This window comes from Rhea pennata, chromosome 4 (genome assembly GCF_028389875.1).
Source record: "Rhea pennata isolate bPtePen1 chromosome 4, bPtePen1.pri, whole genome shotgun sequence".
Lineage (NCBI taxonomy): Eukaryota > Metazoa > Chordata > Aves > Rheiformes > Rheidae > Rhea > Rhea pennata.
In genome coordinates, this window is record NC_084666.1 from 61628161 (window position 1) to 61646626 (window position 18466).

The window sequence follows — 18466 nt, forward strand, 5'->3', positions numbered from 1 at the left end:
TGTGAATTTATTCTGCGTGCATATTTTGCTTTACATAGCAAAATAAGGATTTAGATGCTTAACTTTTAGACTGCCTACTTAGACTCAAGCTGCATGTTGCATTGTATAGTGAAGCTCTAGCTGTAATGCAAACTGATATATTCAATGCTTTAAATGTTGAAAAGATGGTGCAGATGTTAACTCATTACATATACTGCCACCCCTGCTAGGTTATCAGAAAGGAATGAAAGCAAAATGAAATAACTTGCCCAAAGTTTTAAATATATAATATTTTAGAAAATCAGTATTTGTATTTAATTCATAATTATTGATGATAAATTAGTAATTATTACTTTACAAAATAAGATTTTATGGATAAAACAAATGAGTATTTTTCATTTATCTTAAAAATGTTTCAATATGGAAATGTTTTTAGTTCAGCACCATTTTCAGCAGTGCTTTCAAAAACATTAAAATGATGACATTCCAGACATTTCAAAATGAAATGCATTTAAAGTATCTCGCAGAATTATCTTTTGGATTTCTCAATGGGCTGCCACAATACATTTCAGATTGTCTGGTAAGCCTCCATTTTTGTGCTCTTCTGTGGTCTTCAGTGATGTGGTCACACGCTATTTTAACAGAGAATTTAATGTCTGGATTTGGTACAGAAATTACCCCAAGGTCAAGGAATTGACACAGCTGTTTAGTGTTACATTTTATCTTCATTGCTGAACATGTGTTCTCTGTTTTATGTTCTCAATCCTTCCTATCAAATCTGTCCAGTAAATATAGCTTCTTTCTTATTTCTTGATGGGGGTGGTGTGTTGGGGGGAATGTTAGATGTGTCTCAAAATCTCTTTAAAGTGATGTTCAACATCTTGAGATGTTCTGCAGAGCTGCCGAGGCCTTCAGCGACTTGCAGCGCAGCCGGCTCCAGTTTCGCAGCTCCTGGCCGTGGTCTCTCAAGATGGACCCTGGCACTTCGGGACAACCGCCCGTGGTAGTGAGCTTAAGTGGGCTGGCCAAAGAAACGAGCCAAGGGATGCAGAGAAGCCGGCTTCGCTCAGCGTATGACCCTAGTTCAATCGTGAAATGCTACGCTGTGGAGCAGCGACCCCGCGCCCAGGCGATAGCGCTAGTTGGCTGTTGCTGAGCTGCTCGTGACGCGCGGGTCGTTCACCGACGGGGCCCTGCTGACCTGAGCGCTGTGCACAGGCCCGGCGCCCCCCTCACACGTCGTCCCCCAGCCCGCTAAGGGCTGAGGCGACGTTTCGCAGACCGCGCGCAGCAGCCCCGCCCGGGCGAGGGGACGCGCCCACCCCCGCTGCCCAGCGGCGCAGCGCCAGCAGCCGCGCGCGTGTGCGCCACCGCGCCGCCGTCCCCGCCGCCGGCCGTTGGTGCGCGCGGCCGCGGCCGTTGTGACGCCACGGGACGGAGCGCGCCGCGGGGGCGGGGCGCCCCCGCTGCCGTGGCCGCCGCCGCGGCGCGCGCACGAGCAGCAGCGCCCCCGCCCCCGCCGGGCGGTTTGTGACGTCAGGCGGTCGCCGAGGAACGGGGCGCAGGTGCATCCGTTTCCTCAGGGCGCGAGGAGCCGGGCGCGAGCGCCGCCGGCCCCGGCGCAGGGCGGTGCGGCTCGTCCCTTCCCTTCCACGCCGCCGCGGCCCCGCGCGAAGCCCCCGCTCCCGCTGCACGCGCAGGCTCCTCCGGGGGGTGAGCGAGACAGGGAGTCCCTCGCTGCGGTGCCCCCGACGGCGTAGGGGGGGCGCGCAAAGCCGGCGGCGAGGCGGCAGCAGAGAGCCGCGACGGGGCGGGCGCGCCTGGCGGGCTCGGATCGCTAGGGGGAGGCACGGCACCGGGGAAGGGGAAGGGGCAGCGGCGCGCCGGCCCCCCTCGCTGGCTGGCGGCGGGGCGGTGCGGGGCCCGCTCCCCGGGGGCGCGGGCGGTGGGGGCATCGGGGGGCACCCCGTCGCCGACGGCGCCGCCCCGGTTTTGCTTTCCCTTTCGGTGCCACCTCTCCCTAGGGGCGGCGCGCATTTAATATATTTTTCTATTTTTCCCTTTTCTCTCTCTCTTTCTCGCTCTCTCTCTTTTTTTTTTTTTTTTTTTTTTTTTTTCCTTCAAGGGTGGGGGCGAGGGGAGGGGAGGGGAGGGGAGGGGAGAGGAAAGACCTGAGCGGGGAGGACGAGCCAGCTGGCGGAGAGGAGGGTGCGGAGGCAGCCCCGTCACGAGAGGCGGCGGCGGGGAGGAGAAGCCGGCGCGGAGCCTCGCCTCGCCTCGCCCACCGCGGAGCCCCTCGGCCGCCACCGCCTCGCCAGCCCTGGCTGCCGGAGGCACCGGCGGCCGCCTGTCCTCATGATGGCCTCAACCACCACCTGCACCAGGTTCACCGACGAGTACCAGCTCTTCGAGGAGCTCGGGAAGTAAGCACGGAGTCCGCCGGGGGCGGCTTGGCGCTGGGGAGCCGGCGGTGCCGGGGCGGCGGCTGTCGGGGCTGAGTGCGTGCGCGCCGCCGCCGCCGGGGGAGCCGCGGCTTCCCGGGGCTGCGCGGCGGGCGCCGAGAGCCCCGCGGGGCGCCCCGCACGCAGGGGGCGGCCGGTGCGAGCCTTTCCCCTGAGCTCCGTGCCCGTCCGCCCACCCGCGTTTAAATGGCCGCGGCGCCCGGGGCGGCTAGAGACTCCCCGTGGGCGGCGGGGAGCTGCTCTCTAGCTCTGTCCTTCTAACGCGGGAGGTGCGGGAGCTGTAGTATAATTATTGCTGTCGTTGTTGCTATTATCGTCGTTATTATTAGTAACATAGCGGGAGTCGGTGCTGGGCGGTGGTTTCGCCAGGCGAGGAGCCGGCGGGAGGCGGGCTGGGGCGCGAGGCGGCGCGGCGTGGCGCGTGCGGGCCGTTAACGGCCGGCGGGAGGCGGGTTGGGGCGCGAGGCGGCGCGGCGCGAGCGGGTCGTTAGCGGCCGGCGGGAGGCGGGCTGAGGTGCGGCGCGTGCGGGCCGTTAACGGCCGGCGGGAGGCGGGCTGAGGTGCGGCGCGAGCGGGCCGTTAACGGCCGGCGGGAGGCGGGCTGAGGTGCGGCGCGTGCGGGCCGTTAACGGCCGGCGGGAGGCGGGCTGGGGCGCGGGGCTGCGCGGCGCCCCCCGGCGGCGGGGTGCGGCGCGTGCGGGCGGTGGGACCCGATCGCCATGTTGGAAGCGCCCGGCGCGGGCCGCGGCAGCGACCGTCGGGGCGGCGGCGTGCCCCGATGTGCGCCGGCCTTGGGGCAGTGGAAACGCGCCTTTCCTCGCCGCGGACACCGGTGCTTAGAGCGGCGTGAGCGGTGCTCCTTTCGGGCATACGGCCTGTGCCCGCATTTCTGATTCGAGTTTACTATTTCGAGCTGTAAAATCACTGTTGATGGACACTCTGGAAACCCTCCTCTTTTTTAAATTACTCTGTCAACCTCACAGCGCTCACTGAAATCATTTAAAGTGCTTACGTTAGTAACTGCTGTGAACTATTTCAGTTAATACTGACACTTTGTCTCGTTGTTGGTTTTCAGAGGGGCATTCTCAGTCGTGAGAAGATGTATGAAAATTACAACAGGACAAGAGTATGCTGCCAAAATTATCAACACCAAAAAGCTTTCGGCTAGGGGTGGGTATATTTTTCACTGAGTGTTTATGAAGCTGCCTCCCCTTTTTTTTATTTGTATTCTTACGGTAAGCGTTAGAAAAAATATTTACATATTTTAATTTTCTTCTTGCATGTTTTCCTGTTTCCTTAAAGGGTGCTTAGAACTGTGTCTGTGTTAATTTAATGTTTTATGGATTGACTGTACACAGGTCTGAGATAGTTCCTGTGAAGTGTTTAAGGGAAAAATGTACAAATTCTTCTGGAAGCATTTTACAAGCTGATTTTATGGGGGTGGTTGGAAGTAAGTTTTTATTATAGCTCTTATTTAAGACATGCATCTCAAAGCTTATCAGAATTCTGATCTTCCACTACCTTTAAACATGAACATTGAGGCACGACAGTGAATACCATGAGAGAAAAATGTAATTTACTACCTTGCACTATATTTTTGTTTTCAGTTACTATAGAAAGGAAGTGATTATTTTATGAAATAACCATTCATGAACGAAGTCATGCTCATTAAGTGATAAACTACTTTACTGTTACAATTGTAATGCCTCCTGTACCTCATGTTTATAGTTTCTATGTGATGTCTATATTTCCTGTATTCAGTGGATATATGTTTATGATATATTTGAGAAATTACATGTATACTGTGGGTTACTGCTGTTAAAAGCAGGGCTTAATGGTGATATGTCTATTCCAAGTTAAATCCAGGTCAAAGAGCTTCTACTAGGATGTCAGGGATTATGGATTATTCTCTTTCAACATTATCAGTATTTTTATATGAATTTGTTTTCTTTTGATGAACATGGAAATGAGTAAGCGAACGGTGTTAGTGGGTAAGCCTGTGTTTATGGCCTGGTTTACTTATGGCACAAAGGAATCACTGAAGGTAAACATCAGCCTGAATTACTCCATTAAACTTACGTGTAAAATTTTAGCTATGATACTACGGCATGTTCCACTGTTCTCTGCTGGGGATCTTTCAACATTGTGTTAATACTCCTTATTTTCAACTGCTGAAAGGGATGTGAAGATCTGTCTTGCGCTGAGCATTAGTTTTCATACTTTAACTGAGAGATTTGTTTTTCATTGTGTATTTTTTCAAACCATACTTAAGTTGAGAATGCTCATTTGTAGAGAATTTAAAGGGAAAAAGGTTAAGAACATAAGAATGTTTGAGATAAAATACTTTGACGGTCATTTAAAACATTTTCTTTTTTTTTCTCTTGATAATACAGTAAAATGATGTTTTAAAAATTTTGAAAATAAGGCTCCATATTTTGTGTGGGTTTTTTTGTAGATTTAAATATCTTTTAATGTGAGAAACTATAGAAAGATTGCTATTGGATTACTTACATGCTATAGTCTTGATGTATAATGAGTCTTCAAATGTTAGGCTATGTTAATATACTATATTCAAATTCGCTAAATATACAATTTTCCAATATCTTATTTTGAACTTTTTTTGTTGTTCATACAGGACCAAGTTGATACTTGGTGTAGTCAAGTAATGAGTGAAGGTATACTAGGATGAATTTAGCTTGTAAGATGGAATGAGGCAAAAAATCCTACAGAGATTTTTCTACAAAATCAGCTGTATGCCTATGAAACATGGAGTTATATTTTAAAACTTGATAACTGGACTATGAAATACCTTTTTTTTTGTCTGATACACATATGATGCCTTGTCCACTAATGTAGAGAGCACATTTCCACCTGTCTTCATAGGTTTCACAAATACTCTTACTTTCTTTGTGTTTTTTTTTAATCTACTAGGCATCTTTTGAAGAGTAAGCTTCTTAAATCTTCACAGATCTTATTAGGCAGTTCTTTAATTGCAGAAGAGTTTCATGGTGCAAAACCTAAGCATTAACAGCACCAAATTGTGAAACTTTGTCATGTTTAATACCAGCTACAATATAATTTAGATACTACTTGAAAAATCATAATTATTTCATTTTATTCGCACCTTAACTGCTTTATGGGGAGGTAGCAATTCACTTTCATGTTTCACACTGTGATATATACTTACTGTTTGAAATGCAGGTTATAATGCAAACCTAAAGGATAGCTCATTGGGTGAGTTTCATCTGTAAGATGATTATTTACAGATTCTTAGCTTGGAAATGTATATATCATGTGTTCAGTGTTTGGTTCTCTGATGAAGAAGAGTCAAAACTGACGTTTGTGCTTACAAGATTGAAAAGGACGTTTTTTGATATATGATACGGGGACGTCAAGGCAGTGCCCTTGTTTTACAAAACTTATTTAATATGGCTTTAAGATTTCATATCAGGCATAGAAATACCTGTGTCTTGCCTTCGTTCCTCCATCCACCTGTAAATACTCCTGGAGATTTATCCGAATGCTCACCTTAGCAGACCTTCTAAAATGAGGAACTGATATGGTCACAGACTTATGTCATGAAAGCGTGTTATCTCCTGCTTTCCTTGTATACTTGCGAAGAAATTTCAGACTACTTGTGTGTGCACAGAAGCACAGGCTGTGGTTTTAATTTGGAGGGGAAAAGAAACTGGGGCCATTGCTTTTTCAGAAATAACTTTTTTGCTTTTTAATTGATGATCAATAATTTATATTTGCTATGTTCATACTTACAGATTTTCCAAAATGTAGAAAAATATTAAAACAAAAAAATAAACTATGATTTTAAATGTTTGACTTCAAAAATTTAAATTCTAGACATCTCTGATTTTAGTGATTAGAAATAGTAATTATTATTTGTAATTTAAATCCCTTTATGAAATATTTCAGTATCGCAGAAACATTTTTTACTGGAATACTGTGTATTCTCTTCTTAAAATGCTCTTAAGCTGTATTTAAAAGTTTGGGGCTTTTTTTTTTTGCACTTATTTAGTCAATTTAAGAATGAAATTGACACTAGAAAATCAAAGGCTAGGCATATATATACCATGCCTCTAAAATTAAGTGCAAGAGTGAATAAGCGTACAGATTGTCATGGGTTCTGCATTGATTTGTCTGATGAGTTGTTGGGATTTTCTCATGTATTCAGTTATTAAGCGTTTTTTGTTTGTTTGTTTCTTTGTGGTGTTTACTTTGTACAGAAAGCAGTGTAGTTAAAATAAATTTCTGAGGTGACTTTGCCTTGCCCTATCTTTACCAAATAGAAAATAATTAACAAAACTTTCTTTCTTTTTTGCCATTACCTGTACATTTATTTTTCTTTTGAGACTCTTTTGGCTTTGATACAAATTTCTTCTTATAAGTGGATCCTGTTTTCTTAACAGATTTGGGCCTTGTTTTCTAATAGCAAAAAAAAAAAAAAAAAAAAAAAAAAAATTAAGCAATTCTCTCTAGTCATATTGAAAAGATCAGTTTCTAGTATATTTTGATTAGATGTAATTTTAACTGATACCTATATTAGCATTAGTTCTGTAATGGCCAAAAGCACTGTGCTTGTGTTAGCAATTTGGTGGCAGCTGTGAGAAGAGCATGATGTTATAGTCAAGTTCCTTTTCTAGAGTGCTTTTGCAAATATTGCCTACATATATCCCTCACAATCCTTTGATTGCTCCAGTAGAAGTTTGAACCACTTTGTTTATAGGCGTACGCATTAGTAAGAGTAATGTGAGAATCAGCTGGAAGTTGCCACTTTGCCTTTGTGTGATGCTCTCCTGAGCTTTCAGGGGCCAGTCATTTCATTAGCATCAGTGAACTTTAGAGCTTTAAGCCTTGGAGGCCTCACCAGTTATTTATCTTTCTTTGTAGGAAACTTCTGAAATCCTTTCAGCATCCTCATACTCCTTGAGGAAGAGAGTATTTCCCGTAAACTTGAATGCATGCACGTGCAGGGCATAGCCAGAGCTGACTACACCAATAGCACCTTCCTGCAGCTAGGTCTAATGGGCATAGTGGTTGAAAAAAATGCCATTTTGGAATAGTATTTTAGTGGTAGAATTGAGCAATTTTAATATGGCAAGAGTGTTTCAATCTCTAAAGCTGTCTATGCAGAACACTTTATGATCCCTAAAGTGATTTAAAATACGTTAGGTGGATGAGTGAAATGAGAAGCACATAAAGTAGTATTTTTCAGCTTAGTTTTTCATAAGAGATAAACGTTTTTGTCATGTTACTAGACCAACAGGTACCTTGTCTTGGTCAGTGCTAGATATTTTACAGGAATCCAAGCTGTAATAAAGCATTCCGTACATACAGAGGAAGAGAATAATGCTTTCTAGTCTGTCAGAGATTCTAAGTCCAGCTAGAGGTCTTAGTCTGTGAAGCATGATAAATAAAAAACCATGTACCATTTAACTGTGTAAGTTTAATATAGCACTTTTTTTTCTTTTTTTTTTTTAATGATGTCATGGGTTCGATCTCCATCGATCTTCAGGCTTGGACTAGATGATCTCCAGAGGTCCCTTCCAACCTTATCAATTCTGTGATTCTATGATTCTATGATTTCTATCCTTAAGTACACATGCATTTATTCCCAAGTAGACAATACAGTCCTTAAGGGCATTTAGTTACCAGTGAAGCAAGTATCAGCTTTGTGTAGAAAAGAGTTAAGCTTGTGATTTTGGCCATTTCCATCAGAAATATTTTATTCCAGTCTGTTTATCAGGTTAATTATATGTGGAACAACAGAATGCTTGCTTTCTTCCATATATGAAATACATATTTGAAAAATGTATTTCCACAGTTTGATAGGAAAGCTTACCTGATAACATGTGATTGGCCTTTTTTGTTGTTTTTTTTTTTTCTGTGTTCTTTCTATCCTTCAGCTTAATCATAACGTACTGTTTAGCTCCACATAGATTTCTATTTTAACATGGATGAGTATGGATTTTTGGTCAAATGTCCTGTTCTGAAAGTTTGGAGCTTTGTTAACTTCTGTTTTTTAGTGAAAATCCTGAGAGCTTTTAGGTACCCATGAGAATAAAGATGGAACTGTGGTTCACTGTGACAAATGTTGTCTGGTTTTAACAAATTAAACTACATATGAAATGAATGTTCCTAGTGACTGGTAGATAAATCTGTAGCAAATCTTACATAATTCCTGTCTTTCTTTGCAAAGATTTCTTTTTTCTCTCGTTTTGACTGCTGCTGCTTTCTGGGAAGGCGATCCTTTCTTTCAAACTTGTGTGCTAACAGGCCTTAGCTAAGCTGTTAGAATTTTGAGATGCGTACATCATTCTTGTTATGATCAAAGCTTGTTTCTGGTGTTAGTAATGGGAGGTGTGTACATGAAAATCGTAGTAGATACCTTAAAACAGTTTCAAGTAAGGGGGAAAAAATAAAGAATGCCAGTATACTACAGTGCAGTTGTCTTCACATGTTTCAGAGAAATGTCATTGACATTTAGGTCCATAGTTGAGAACTGATAATTTGTAAACATTTGTTTTTAGAATATCCTTAAAATTGAAGTTTGTGGAAGTGTAGCTCTTGATTACAAAGGACACATGACCCAAATCCAACTTGTGAAATAGCTCCAGGGGGTGAAGACAGAAATAAAAGAATGTTTGCCTTATCTGTCATGTGAGTTTTTTGGAGTTCAATAGAAAAAAAATTGTAAGAGGGTTTTTTTTTTTTTTTTTTTTTTTTTTTTTTCTTTCCTATTCCAATTCACAAAATTATTAAGCATATCTAATTGTGGATCAGTTGAATGTATTTGGCTCTCTTGGGAGTTTCATGTTTCTTTTCATTCTGTTTGACCACTACTTTGGTCTGGATACCCCTGCCCTACCTCCCTTTTCAAATCTCTTTCACTGAAATATTAACAATACAATTCTCTGAGGTTTATTTGGTTGTTGCTTCCTTTCCTGCCACTTTCTGTCTGACTATAATGTGTGCTTCTGTTTTGTGTGTTCATTTCTGCGAACTAAGGACTTAATTGCATATCTGAATAGCTACGCTTTCAGAACTGCATTCCTTCTGACTATTGAGAGAGAGAGAGAGAGAGAAGTAGAGACATGGAAAATATTAGCTGAACGACTTTACTGTCCATACTGAATATGAAATAGAGATGTGTGGGTCGTTTTTTCAACCTAGTCTGAGAGACCAGGAAGTGGTCTTCCCTGGAAGTGTTTTGTTGCTTATGTCCAGTTCATACTTTTAGACAAAATCTCTTGGACAAATATGCAAACAAAGAAATAAGCACAACAGTGAACACTTCACCTTTATTGTAGATTTGTACTACCTGTTTGCACATAGTATTGTACACAGAAAAATTGGTTTATTTATGTTATAACGTGAAGCTACAGGTCAGCTGAGGTATTTAAATGACATCTTACCTGGCCTCATTGATAGCAAGTTAGAAGCGTGATTGTATTTTTTTTTTTTTTTTGTAGGCTGTATTTTTTCTTCTAACTGTGAAGCAGCACCTGATCTGAAAAATTAAAAATAAAGTTAGCCAAATGTTGTTTTGCATTCGCAAATATTTGCATATATCTGTCCTTCATTTGACCTCCTTAGAAATGTAGGCCAAGATGCTTCATTTGGTTTATAGCAGTCTAACTTCCTCTTCATATACAATTATTGCATATTTATGGGATGCTTTGTAAGGATAATGTGGGGATTTTAAAAGATTATCAGTTTTAAAAGATTATCAAAGCACAGTAACTTCTGCTATTCATTTGAAAAAGTTTAACAACCCCCCAAGTTGAAAATGGTAGCTCTTTTTGTTTAATTTTTTTATTAAAAATAATTATGCCTTGAATTTGAAGAAACATCTGCTGTGTTTTGAAGAAGCAGAGAAATCCAATCTGTCTGTTTATTCCTGTATATATTGAGCTCTGTATGCCTGTGTTTGTGTGTGTGTCTGTGCAAACTCCTTCTCTATTTAATCCTGCTATTATGGGAAACATCTTGTTTATAGTACCAGAGAAGGCATGGAATTCTTGTGTAGCATGGTTTTGGTATTTTCTTCCGGGGAAGACCCTTAAAATGTTATTCAGTGCCATTTTCTGAATTGTCTGCTTTTTTGGAATGCTTTGAGTGTCAGTTGTTTTAGAATTATAAAACTCTTTTCTTAAAGCTTTGCAATAATTCCTGGTACATTTTGATTTGAAGTTTATGAATATATTCTGTTAAATCCATCACTTCTGAGGGTGCTGCTGGACAGAAGCACTAGCTATACCAAGAGTAATACAGCCAAAAGCTGTGTATGGGGGTAGTTTACACTGCATTGGCAAATTTGTGCCTTATTTCCTGAGTTAACTTTTATTCTGATCCAGGGCCATTTAGGGGAAATTGAGAGGCAGAAATTGTGCTATGTGGTATATTTTTTCACAATTAGATTTTTAAGTCTAGAAAATGGTAGTTAATATGTTGAGCAGGCTGTAACAGATCAATCTATCAATTGTTGTCTAGGCTGGTTGTATTTGGTAAAAAGAGCTCTACCTATCTAGTGATTTGAAGTACCTTCTGTAATTACATAGATTCGTAAGTAGCAAGCATTTCAGAGGGCTAGGAGAGTAAAGAAGCCAGTTTTAATTAAAAAAGAAAGTGCCAAAGAAACAAAGTAGATTTTAGTTAATGATGGAAATGTAATATTATGGGTATTTGCTGGTCAGGATAGAGCATTTCATCTTTTTATTTTTACAACTCTGCACCAAGAGTTTATAAATTGTTTTAAAAAAGTTAATATCCTGGTGATACTTTCCAAGAGAAATGTCTGGCATTTGTAAAATCAGGCTTAATTTACATTTTGGCAGTCACCTTCACCTTGAATGTAGAGCATACATGTTGAAAAAGTTCATAACTGGTCGGGTGTCTTCTGCTGAACAATCAAATCAGTCAATTGAGCTGTCAGTTGGATATTTTCCTTATCCCCACTAGTCTTGAGTGCTCTGTTTTGCTATGTAGGGAGCTGATTCCTTTTGTAGTGTATCACTACAATGTCTTCTACACACAGTTATCAATGCTGTGCAAAGAATGGCTGCAGTCAGGTTCAGTTGAATGTAGAACTTAATCCAAACCCACCTTTAATCTGAGTTAGTTATGTGCAGAATTTAAAACTTCAAAATTTCATCCAGAGGCAGAAAAAAAAGTAAGACCCACCGGATATTTGCTGGGTTGAGCGAGCATTTGCATGATTTTTTTGTCAGAGATGTAAGGCAGATTAAGGAATACATCAAACCCTGATAGTAAATTTAATTTGGCATTGTTTTGTGTATAGACTTGAGGTAGTTGTACTGCCCTTCAGAACGGCTTGTCCAAACCTATGGCCTCTGGCTGGCAGCTTTCCTTACCTATGAAGCTCTTAAAGACGTGTAAATTGATCTCTACAGCATTACCGGCAATGAATTGGGTCACGTGGTAGAAAGTTGTCTGCCATACATTGTCCTTTCCCTCTGCTACAATGAGCAGTGTACCTTGCCCAGCAAGGAAGATTAACAGACCTTGATGTAGTTGGAAAGAGTAACATATGTGTGCTATAAAGTTTCTTCATATCAACACATAAGAGAAAGAGAAACAAACTTAGTCTATAAAGCTCTTGTGTTTGTAGCAAGAAATCTATTGTGTATGTTTTCAGAACTTTGTTTCCGATTTAATTACAGTTGGGAACTGCTTACTTGTAAATTTTCCTCAATGTGAATGCAAGTGTTGCAGCAGTAGTCACACTGCGTATTCATGTTGCAGCATGAACAGAGGGGCTTCCTACGTGATATCCATATTTGACAATCTGATGAGATTTGCCAAGCCTAAATTTTCATTTAAATTTTAACCTCTTGAAGAGAGAGGTTTGTGATGTAATTGGTCAAGAGAGGCCTTGAAGTTACTTGTATTGCATAGCAAAATTCAAGCCAGTGTGGTTTTGGTTTGGGAGATTTCTTGTAGGAATGGCTTTTACAAGATACTGCTTATTAGAATAAATAGTCATCAATTTAAAAGATATCTCTTTAAGCCTTATTCATTTGACTGTTTTTTATTCATCTCATTCAATAAAGGAAGACCTATTTTATAAAACATCGTGTAGCACTGAAAGTTGTTTCTGTGGTACTGCATTGCAGGGAGGATTATGTACTATAGGGTAGATGATCTTTGGTTTCCCTCAGGACAGCTCCAACTGAACTTTAGTTATTAAATCTGGCTGTAAGATTTGTTTTTCACTTTCTTTTCTTAGAAGGATGTCACTTTCTTTTCTTAGAAGGATGTCACAAATAGCTGTATCCCAGATGCAAATAAATTTCAGTGCAGAAAAAACCCAACATTAAAAACTGCATGTTTTGACTATTTGTGAAATACCTGATCCAGGAAAATGAAGATCGTTATCTTAGTGTGTGTGTGTGTGTTTTTTTCTTTTGTGTAGAGTGTACCATTCAGTGTAACAGATTAGCTAAAACTGTTAATACCTTGCACTTTAAAAGTGCATTTAGCCATGGTCAGACATCTACAGGATGAGAGAACATCTGACTATATGGGTTGGCCTTAAGCAAAAAATAGGAAATAAAATTAAACTGATCTCTAGGGTGAAGCAGAATGCTTTGTCAGAGTAAAAAGATAAAGTAATCATGCTCCATCTTTTTTTTTTTTTTTTGAGAAGTGAGGGACATAGTTTTTTGCTTTACTGAAGAGATAATTTAGTACTTCACTCTTGGTTAGAAAATTTTTCTGAGTTACAGCTTACATTTATTCATGTTTTTATTCTCTGTGCTAGCATTGTCCTTTAGATAATTCTTCATCCTCTATCATTGTATTTATTGAGGGCCAGCTTGTTTCCATTCCACCTTTGTTTTTAACAGCCATCCTTCTTTAGCTTTGTCTTGTGTGATAGTCCTGCCATTACTATATTCAGTCTTCCTTACATGTGATCGGTTCTAGGTTGTTTTTTTATGTATGGGCATTTGGAGTGGGTGATTGAAGCTCATCAGAAGTTTCAGATGAGGTTTCATGAATGGCTTTAGTAGTTTGCCTGTGTCTCCATAGGAGCATCTTGTCTCATAAATCCAGAACTACATTTACCTTTTTGACATATGTACCCTGTTGGTGGTTGTAGCCATTCTCTTGATTTAGGGATTTTCTCATCTTTCATGTTTTTTTTCCTGAAGATCTATGTAATAGAATAATTTTAATTAGTCCCCAAAATAGAAGACAGTAACTTGCAATTCCTATTATTAAGTTTTCTTCCACTTCTGTTATTTTAGTCTTCACGTTCATCCAGTTCCTACTGTTTGTAATACAGTCCTTGATTGTGCAGTTTTAATGTTTATTCACCTTAGTAATATAAGAAATATTAACTAATAATAATCCTGAGACTGCGCTTTTAGGAAGTTCTTTAGTAATCCCATTTCATCTTTGCCTTTCATCGCTACATTTCTTGTCTTCCTTTTTACTGGTTTCATGGCTAGTCTGTTAATCTCCTACTAATCCCCAGATGTCTCATTTTTTTTGTTTCTGCATCTTAAACAATTGAGCCTTGCAGAAGAAATTGATCTAGTCTGGAACAGTTCTTTAGAATAATGTTAAAAATGATTTACCATACACAATGAGTTACTGATACATATAGATGTATGTAGGCATTTTTTTTTCTTGTACTGTTTCTCAATATTGTGAATATTTGAGAACTCTGTCAAGAAACAGCTATTCTCATCACAGGAATATAATGCAGTTTCTGACATGGTAGCTTTTAGCTTTCCATAGCCTGCTGTTACTCTCACCTCTGTGCAAGGTCAAGTGGAAACTACTGTGAAAATAGCTCCATGAAATAAAGCTAAATTAGGAATAGTTTCTGTAGAGTGTTGACTTTGGTTTTGCAACCACAGTTGCTCTTCTGTTTAACAAAATGGCTAGAGAAAAAATGAAAACAAACTGTGCAAGTGTACCTAACAGCAGCTTAGTAATTGTTTAAAGAAAAGTTGTATTGATTGATACCCTGAATAAATTGAAAGTAGGTTTCAAAATGAATTGGTTCAATAAAAATATGGTGTATAAAATTGCATAACTTAGTCAACATTGATTTTGATTTTTTTTTTGTGTGTGTGTGTGTGTATTGTATGAACTTTTTCCTCAAAAATCCCTTAACTTCATGTTTCTCAGACTCTAATTCATAGACAACTGCTAGTTTATTAAACTGTGATAGTGGTCGGTAGAAACTTATTGAACAAGGAAAACATATGAACTTCCAGTTACAAGACCTGTTCTCTTGGTTGGCTCTGGTATTTATAGCACTTTGAGAAATTCTGAGAGTCAGCAGTGAGCATGTTGATCTGAGGGACTGTGCAAGAGATCTGAAAAGCTGCTTGTCGCAGGTAAATGTGCAGGTACTCCATGGCAATACCTGTTAGAGCCACCACTGGGAGAGAGAACAGCAAGAGTGTGGTGCCTTGCTTTTATGAACTTTAATTGAGAACTGGATAACTGATGCCAATTCTGGCTCTCTGGCAAAATGCATCTAGAGCTTCTTAAAATTGGGCCAGTTTTAGAATATTGAATGCAGTGAATGAGTCTTTCTGGAACAGAAAAGTTTATTGAAATTATATTAAGCCTCTACAAGTAGATCTTAAAAACAGGGTAATACTTTTGTGTATCAACACTGCTATGTACTCGGCAATAGAGATCAGTGTGACAATAAGCATACTAAATATTGTTAACATAAGCGAGCGTTCAGTGCCCAAGTTTGCCTCTCTGCTGTTCTCCCTCCAATGTGGAAAACAATCTTTTTTTTTTTAATTAATAACTTTTTGAAAATGCTTTCAAACTTAAAATATTTATCATTAGTAAACCAGAAGGCTTCATATAAAGTCACTTGCTGGTCAGCATATGTATTTGTTTTAATTTCAGTGACATTTTTTAAAATATGGGAGGTGTATATTTGAATGAATGCAGTATTATGCTCCCTTGCTTTTCTATGTATTCAGCTTGATTGATTGTTTTCACATTCCTTATAAGACTAGCTTGCTTGACGTTGGGTTTGTTACATAATAAATGTTGGTAAAGATTGATCAGAAAAAATTAAACCAACCAGATTAAAAAAGCAAAACAAATTTTAATTATTTTCAGTAAAGTCTTTCTTTTGATTGGTTTGTTGAGAATTTTCTTTCTCTTTTTCTCCATGCCTGCCTGCCTCCGTCCTTCCAGTGAATGATTCATATTTGAGAGGAGAAGGGGAAGGAAACCTCTATACAAAGAGTAATGTTCCTTTGTAGGACATTTTACAAGCTGCAGGGCATGGTTTCAATAAAAAGGGGGCGAAAACTCTGAGAATTGCTTGATTCCAGTATTGAAATACAAAGGAGAGGTATGAAACAAGTGTATAGTAACTCAGAATTAGTGCTAGAACCTTCAGTAGAAGATATAATTATATAATCATACTAAGTTAATATTATCAGACTTTTGAGAGCAAAGTAGTCAGTTGAACCAGATGCATATTTCTTACATTTCTTACGTAGTTAGTAGACCATGAAATTATATAGAAAATAACCTTATGGGAACATGGATGGAGCTATGTATGTAATACTACAGCTTCATTCTACTTGAAAGTCTTAGTAAACCTTTGAGGGTTAGATATCTAAAGTTGACTGCTAAATCCATATTTCATAGCACAGACTTATTTAATAATCTCAACTTGATCAAGAAAAAATTCTGTTTGGTTTATATAAATACACTTTCAGCATAAGAATGACATGTACAACCACTATTTCAAATTACTGAAAACAGCTCTAAAAACGGGAGAAAGAAAAGTAACAAAATTCTTTTTATAGAGTACGTCTGCTTCTGAATTACCTTCCTAGAATGCAAGCATTTGCATTTGGTGTTTTTTATTTTTGATGGTTAAGTTACTGTTTTTTAAAATGTTCCTAATACTTGTTATGTTTATGCCAAGAAAAGATGGCATGAAGGAACTGTTGAAGAAACTGTACATGTAGATTTGACTGAGAATTGAGTATATGATGATTAAGTTGATGTGCTTTATTTTGCAACTGTGGCAGACTGACACACAGTTCAGGAAATTCCGTTCATGGACAATAATTTTTTCAGCTACTGTAATTTGATCATGTTTAGTCTGGAATATGTATCCTTAGCAACTTCTAGTGAGATAATAGGAGGGTATGGACAGTTTCAGATTCTCTCCTTCTCATACAGACCTTGTTCCTAAATTGAAAATCATTGCTCACAAGTATCTGATGCTTGAGAGAGCTTGTAAAACAGGCCTTCAAATTTGGCACTTCTAACTTTTTGGTATTCCCCATCCTTGTGGTTCAGCCATACCCTTTTAACCTCATTGCAAGGTAATCTGTTTATTTTAAAACCTGTCTTATTTTTCATATGGTGGTTTTGCTTAAAATGAACTTTCCATTTTTGTATTATGAGAATAATCAGTGGAACAGAAGTTCTTGTAATTAAAATGACAGAAAATACTCTTTTGAAACGTGGGGTTTTTTGAAGTTCAGGTGTGGATATTTTTATTTCAATTCCAACATCTGATGTGATCGAAAAAATTTCATGTACAGGACTTAAGCACCTTAATTTAAATGTGCCGTTAGTACCACTGCAGATTATAAGTGGATGAATGTCAATGCCTATTTTTTGAATTAGTTTCCATTGCTGGTCAAAAATGAAGAGGAAAGTGCAAGTCCTTTTCAAGTCTCAGACTTTTGACTGTGATCATTTTGAGAAAGAAAACAACTTCAAAATTACTTTCCAGTTCTCCTCTCAAAAATTCTGCTTTTTAAGAATTATATCAGGATTTTTCTTGAAACAGCAGATGTTTCTGGGCTTGGATTTGCCATGTCTTACTTGACGCTCTTATCCTTTGAACTCCTCTGCTCCAATATTGCAAACATATCCTTAACACATAGCAGCATTTTCTGAAGGTAATTTTTATTTCATGATAAATATTTATCCCTTCCTACCAGACATCTGTGCCTCTTTGGATTCAGTTCAACTTTCTGAATTTCTAAGTATAAAAATAATATGTTGATCTACCAACATCTCTTCTGTGTCACTTAGTGTGACTACAGACTGCATTCCAGGCAGAGGAGGAGAGTTTCAAATTAAAAAAGAAGCATTGGTATGGATAACAGTCATGAAGAGAGAAAACTACGTGATTATTTTAAAGGATCAAAAATCTGGAGGAAGAAACCTCTAGTCCTCTTATTTGGAAAGAGAGGTGTTAATATAACCTGTCTTCTCTTGGTAGTTTTGCTTTTTTAAACAGTTATAATATTAGTCTGGTATTCCATTATCCTGTTGTTCAATCACTGGAACTAAGGAAATCTGCATTAAGAGAAAATGTCTGCTAATAATACTGTACTCCTTTAATAAACTATTAAAGTTTTATCTTGAATGAACTCAAAATATAAAGCAGAGTAAGACTTGTTAGTGTACTTAACTTTTTAAATTTTGTATTTACAATGATACTTGTACATTTTTAGTGTGGAGGCTTCTTGATATTTTCATGAGATTTCCTAAGAAACAGCTGAGTAAGATGCTCCATCGCTGCTCCAGTCTGATTCTTATTAAATAGATTGACACTCTGCAATGCATTGCTGAGTGACAAGCATTACAAATGCACTTGAAGTTTTCCTAAATGACTAAGCTTTCTTGCCTAATTTAAAAATGAAAGGATGCTCAGGAGTGAGCAGTGTTGTTAAACCTGTCATCAGGTTCTCAGAATTGATTTGAATACTTCCAATGTTCTTCCTTTAGTTGACTTGGAAATTAAAAAAGGGTAATTATAAAAGGGGGAAAAAATTTTAGAGATAATGGAAAAATTAGCTGCATAGTTAATTTGAAAAGGCCTAAAATATTAGGAAAGGTTTCTTTGCTTGCTTATTGCATTTTATTTGGCTCCTAAGTACTACATGTAATTGAAACATCAACCTTTGTCACTTTTTTTCCTTTTTTTTTGGTGAGACTAACTTAATGAGAAATCTGCATTCCTTTTA

At 39.3% G+C, this 18466-nt stretch overlaps 1 protein-coding gene across 20 annotated transcripts in view; it reads left to right on the forward strand.

Moving 5' to 3' along the window:
* Nucleotides 1-2137: 2137 nt before the first annotated feature.
* Nucleotides 2138-18466, forward strand: part of CAMK2D (calcium/calmodulin dependent protein kinase II delta) — a 169868-nt gene continuing 153539 nt past the window's right edge. For 17 of the 20 annotated variants that reach the window (XM_062574072.1, XM_062574056.1, XM_062574060.1 and 14 more), the window contains exons 1-2: nt 2138-2402; nt 3517-3611. In XM_062574072.1, the coding sequence (XP_062430056.1) occupies nt 2335-2402; nt 3517-3611 (163 nt within the window). In that variant the 5' untranslated portion in view covers nt 2138-2334. Of the gene's footprint in view, nt 2403-2619; nt 2711-2997; nt 3048-3185; nt 3274-3516; nt 3612-18466 lie in introns of those variants that run through there. The other 3 variants (XM_062574062.1, XM_062574063.1, XM_062574071.1) reach the window with 3 other exon arrangements.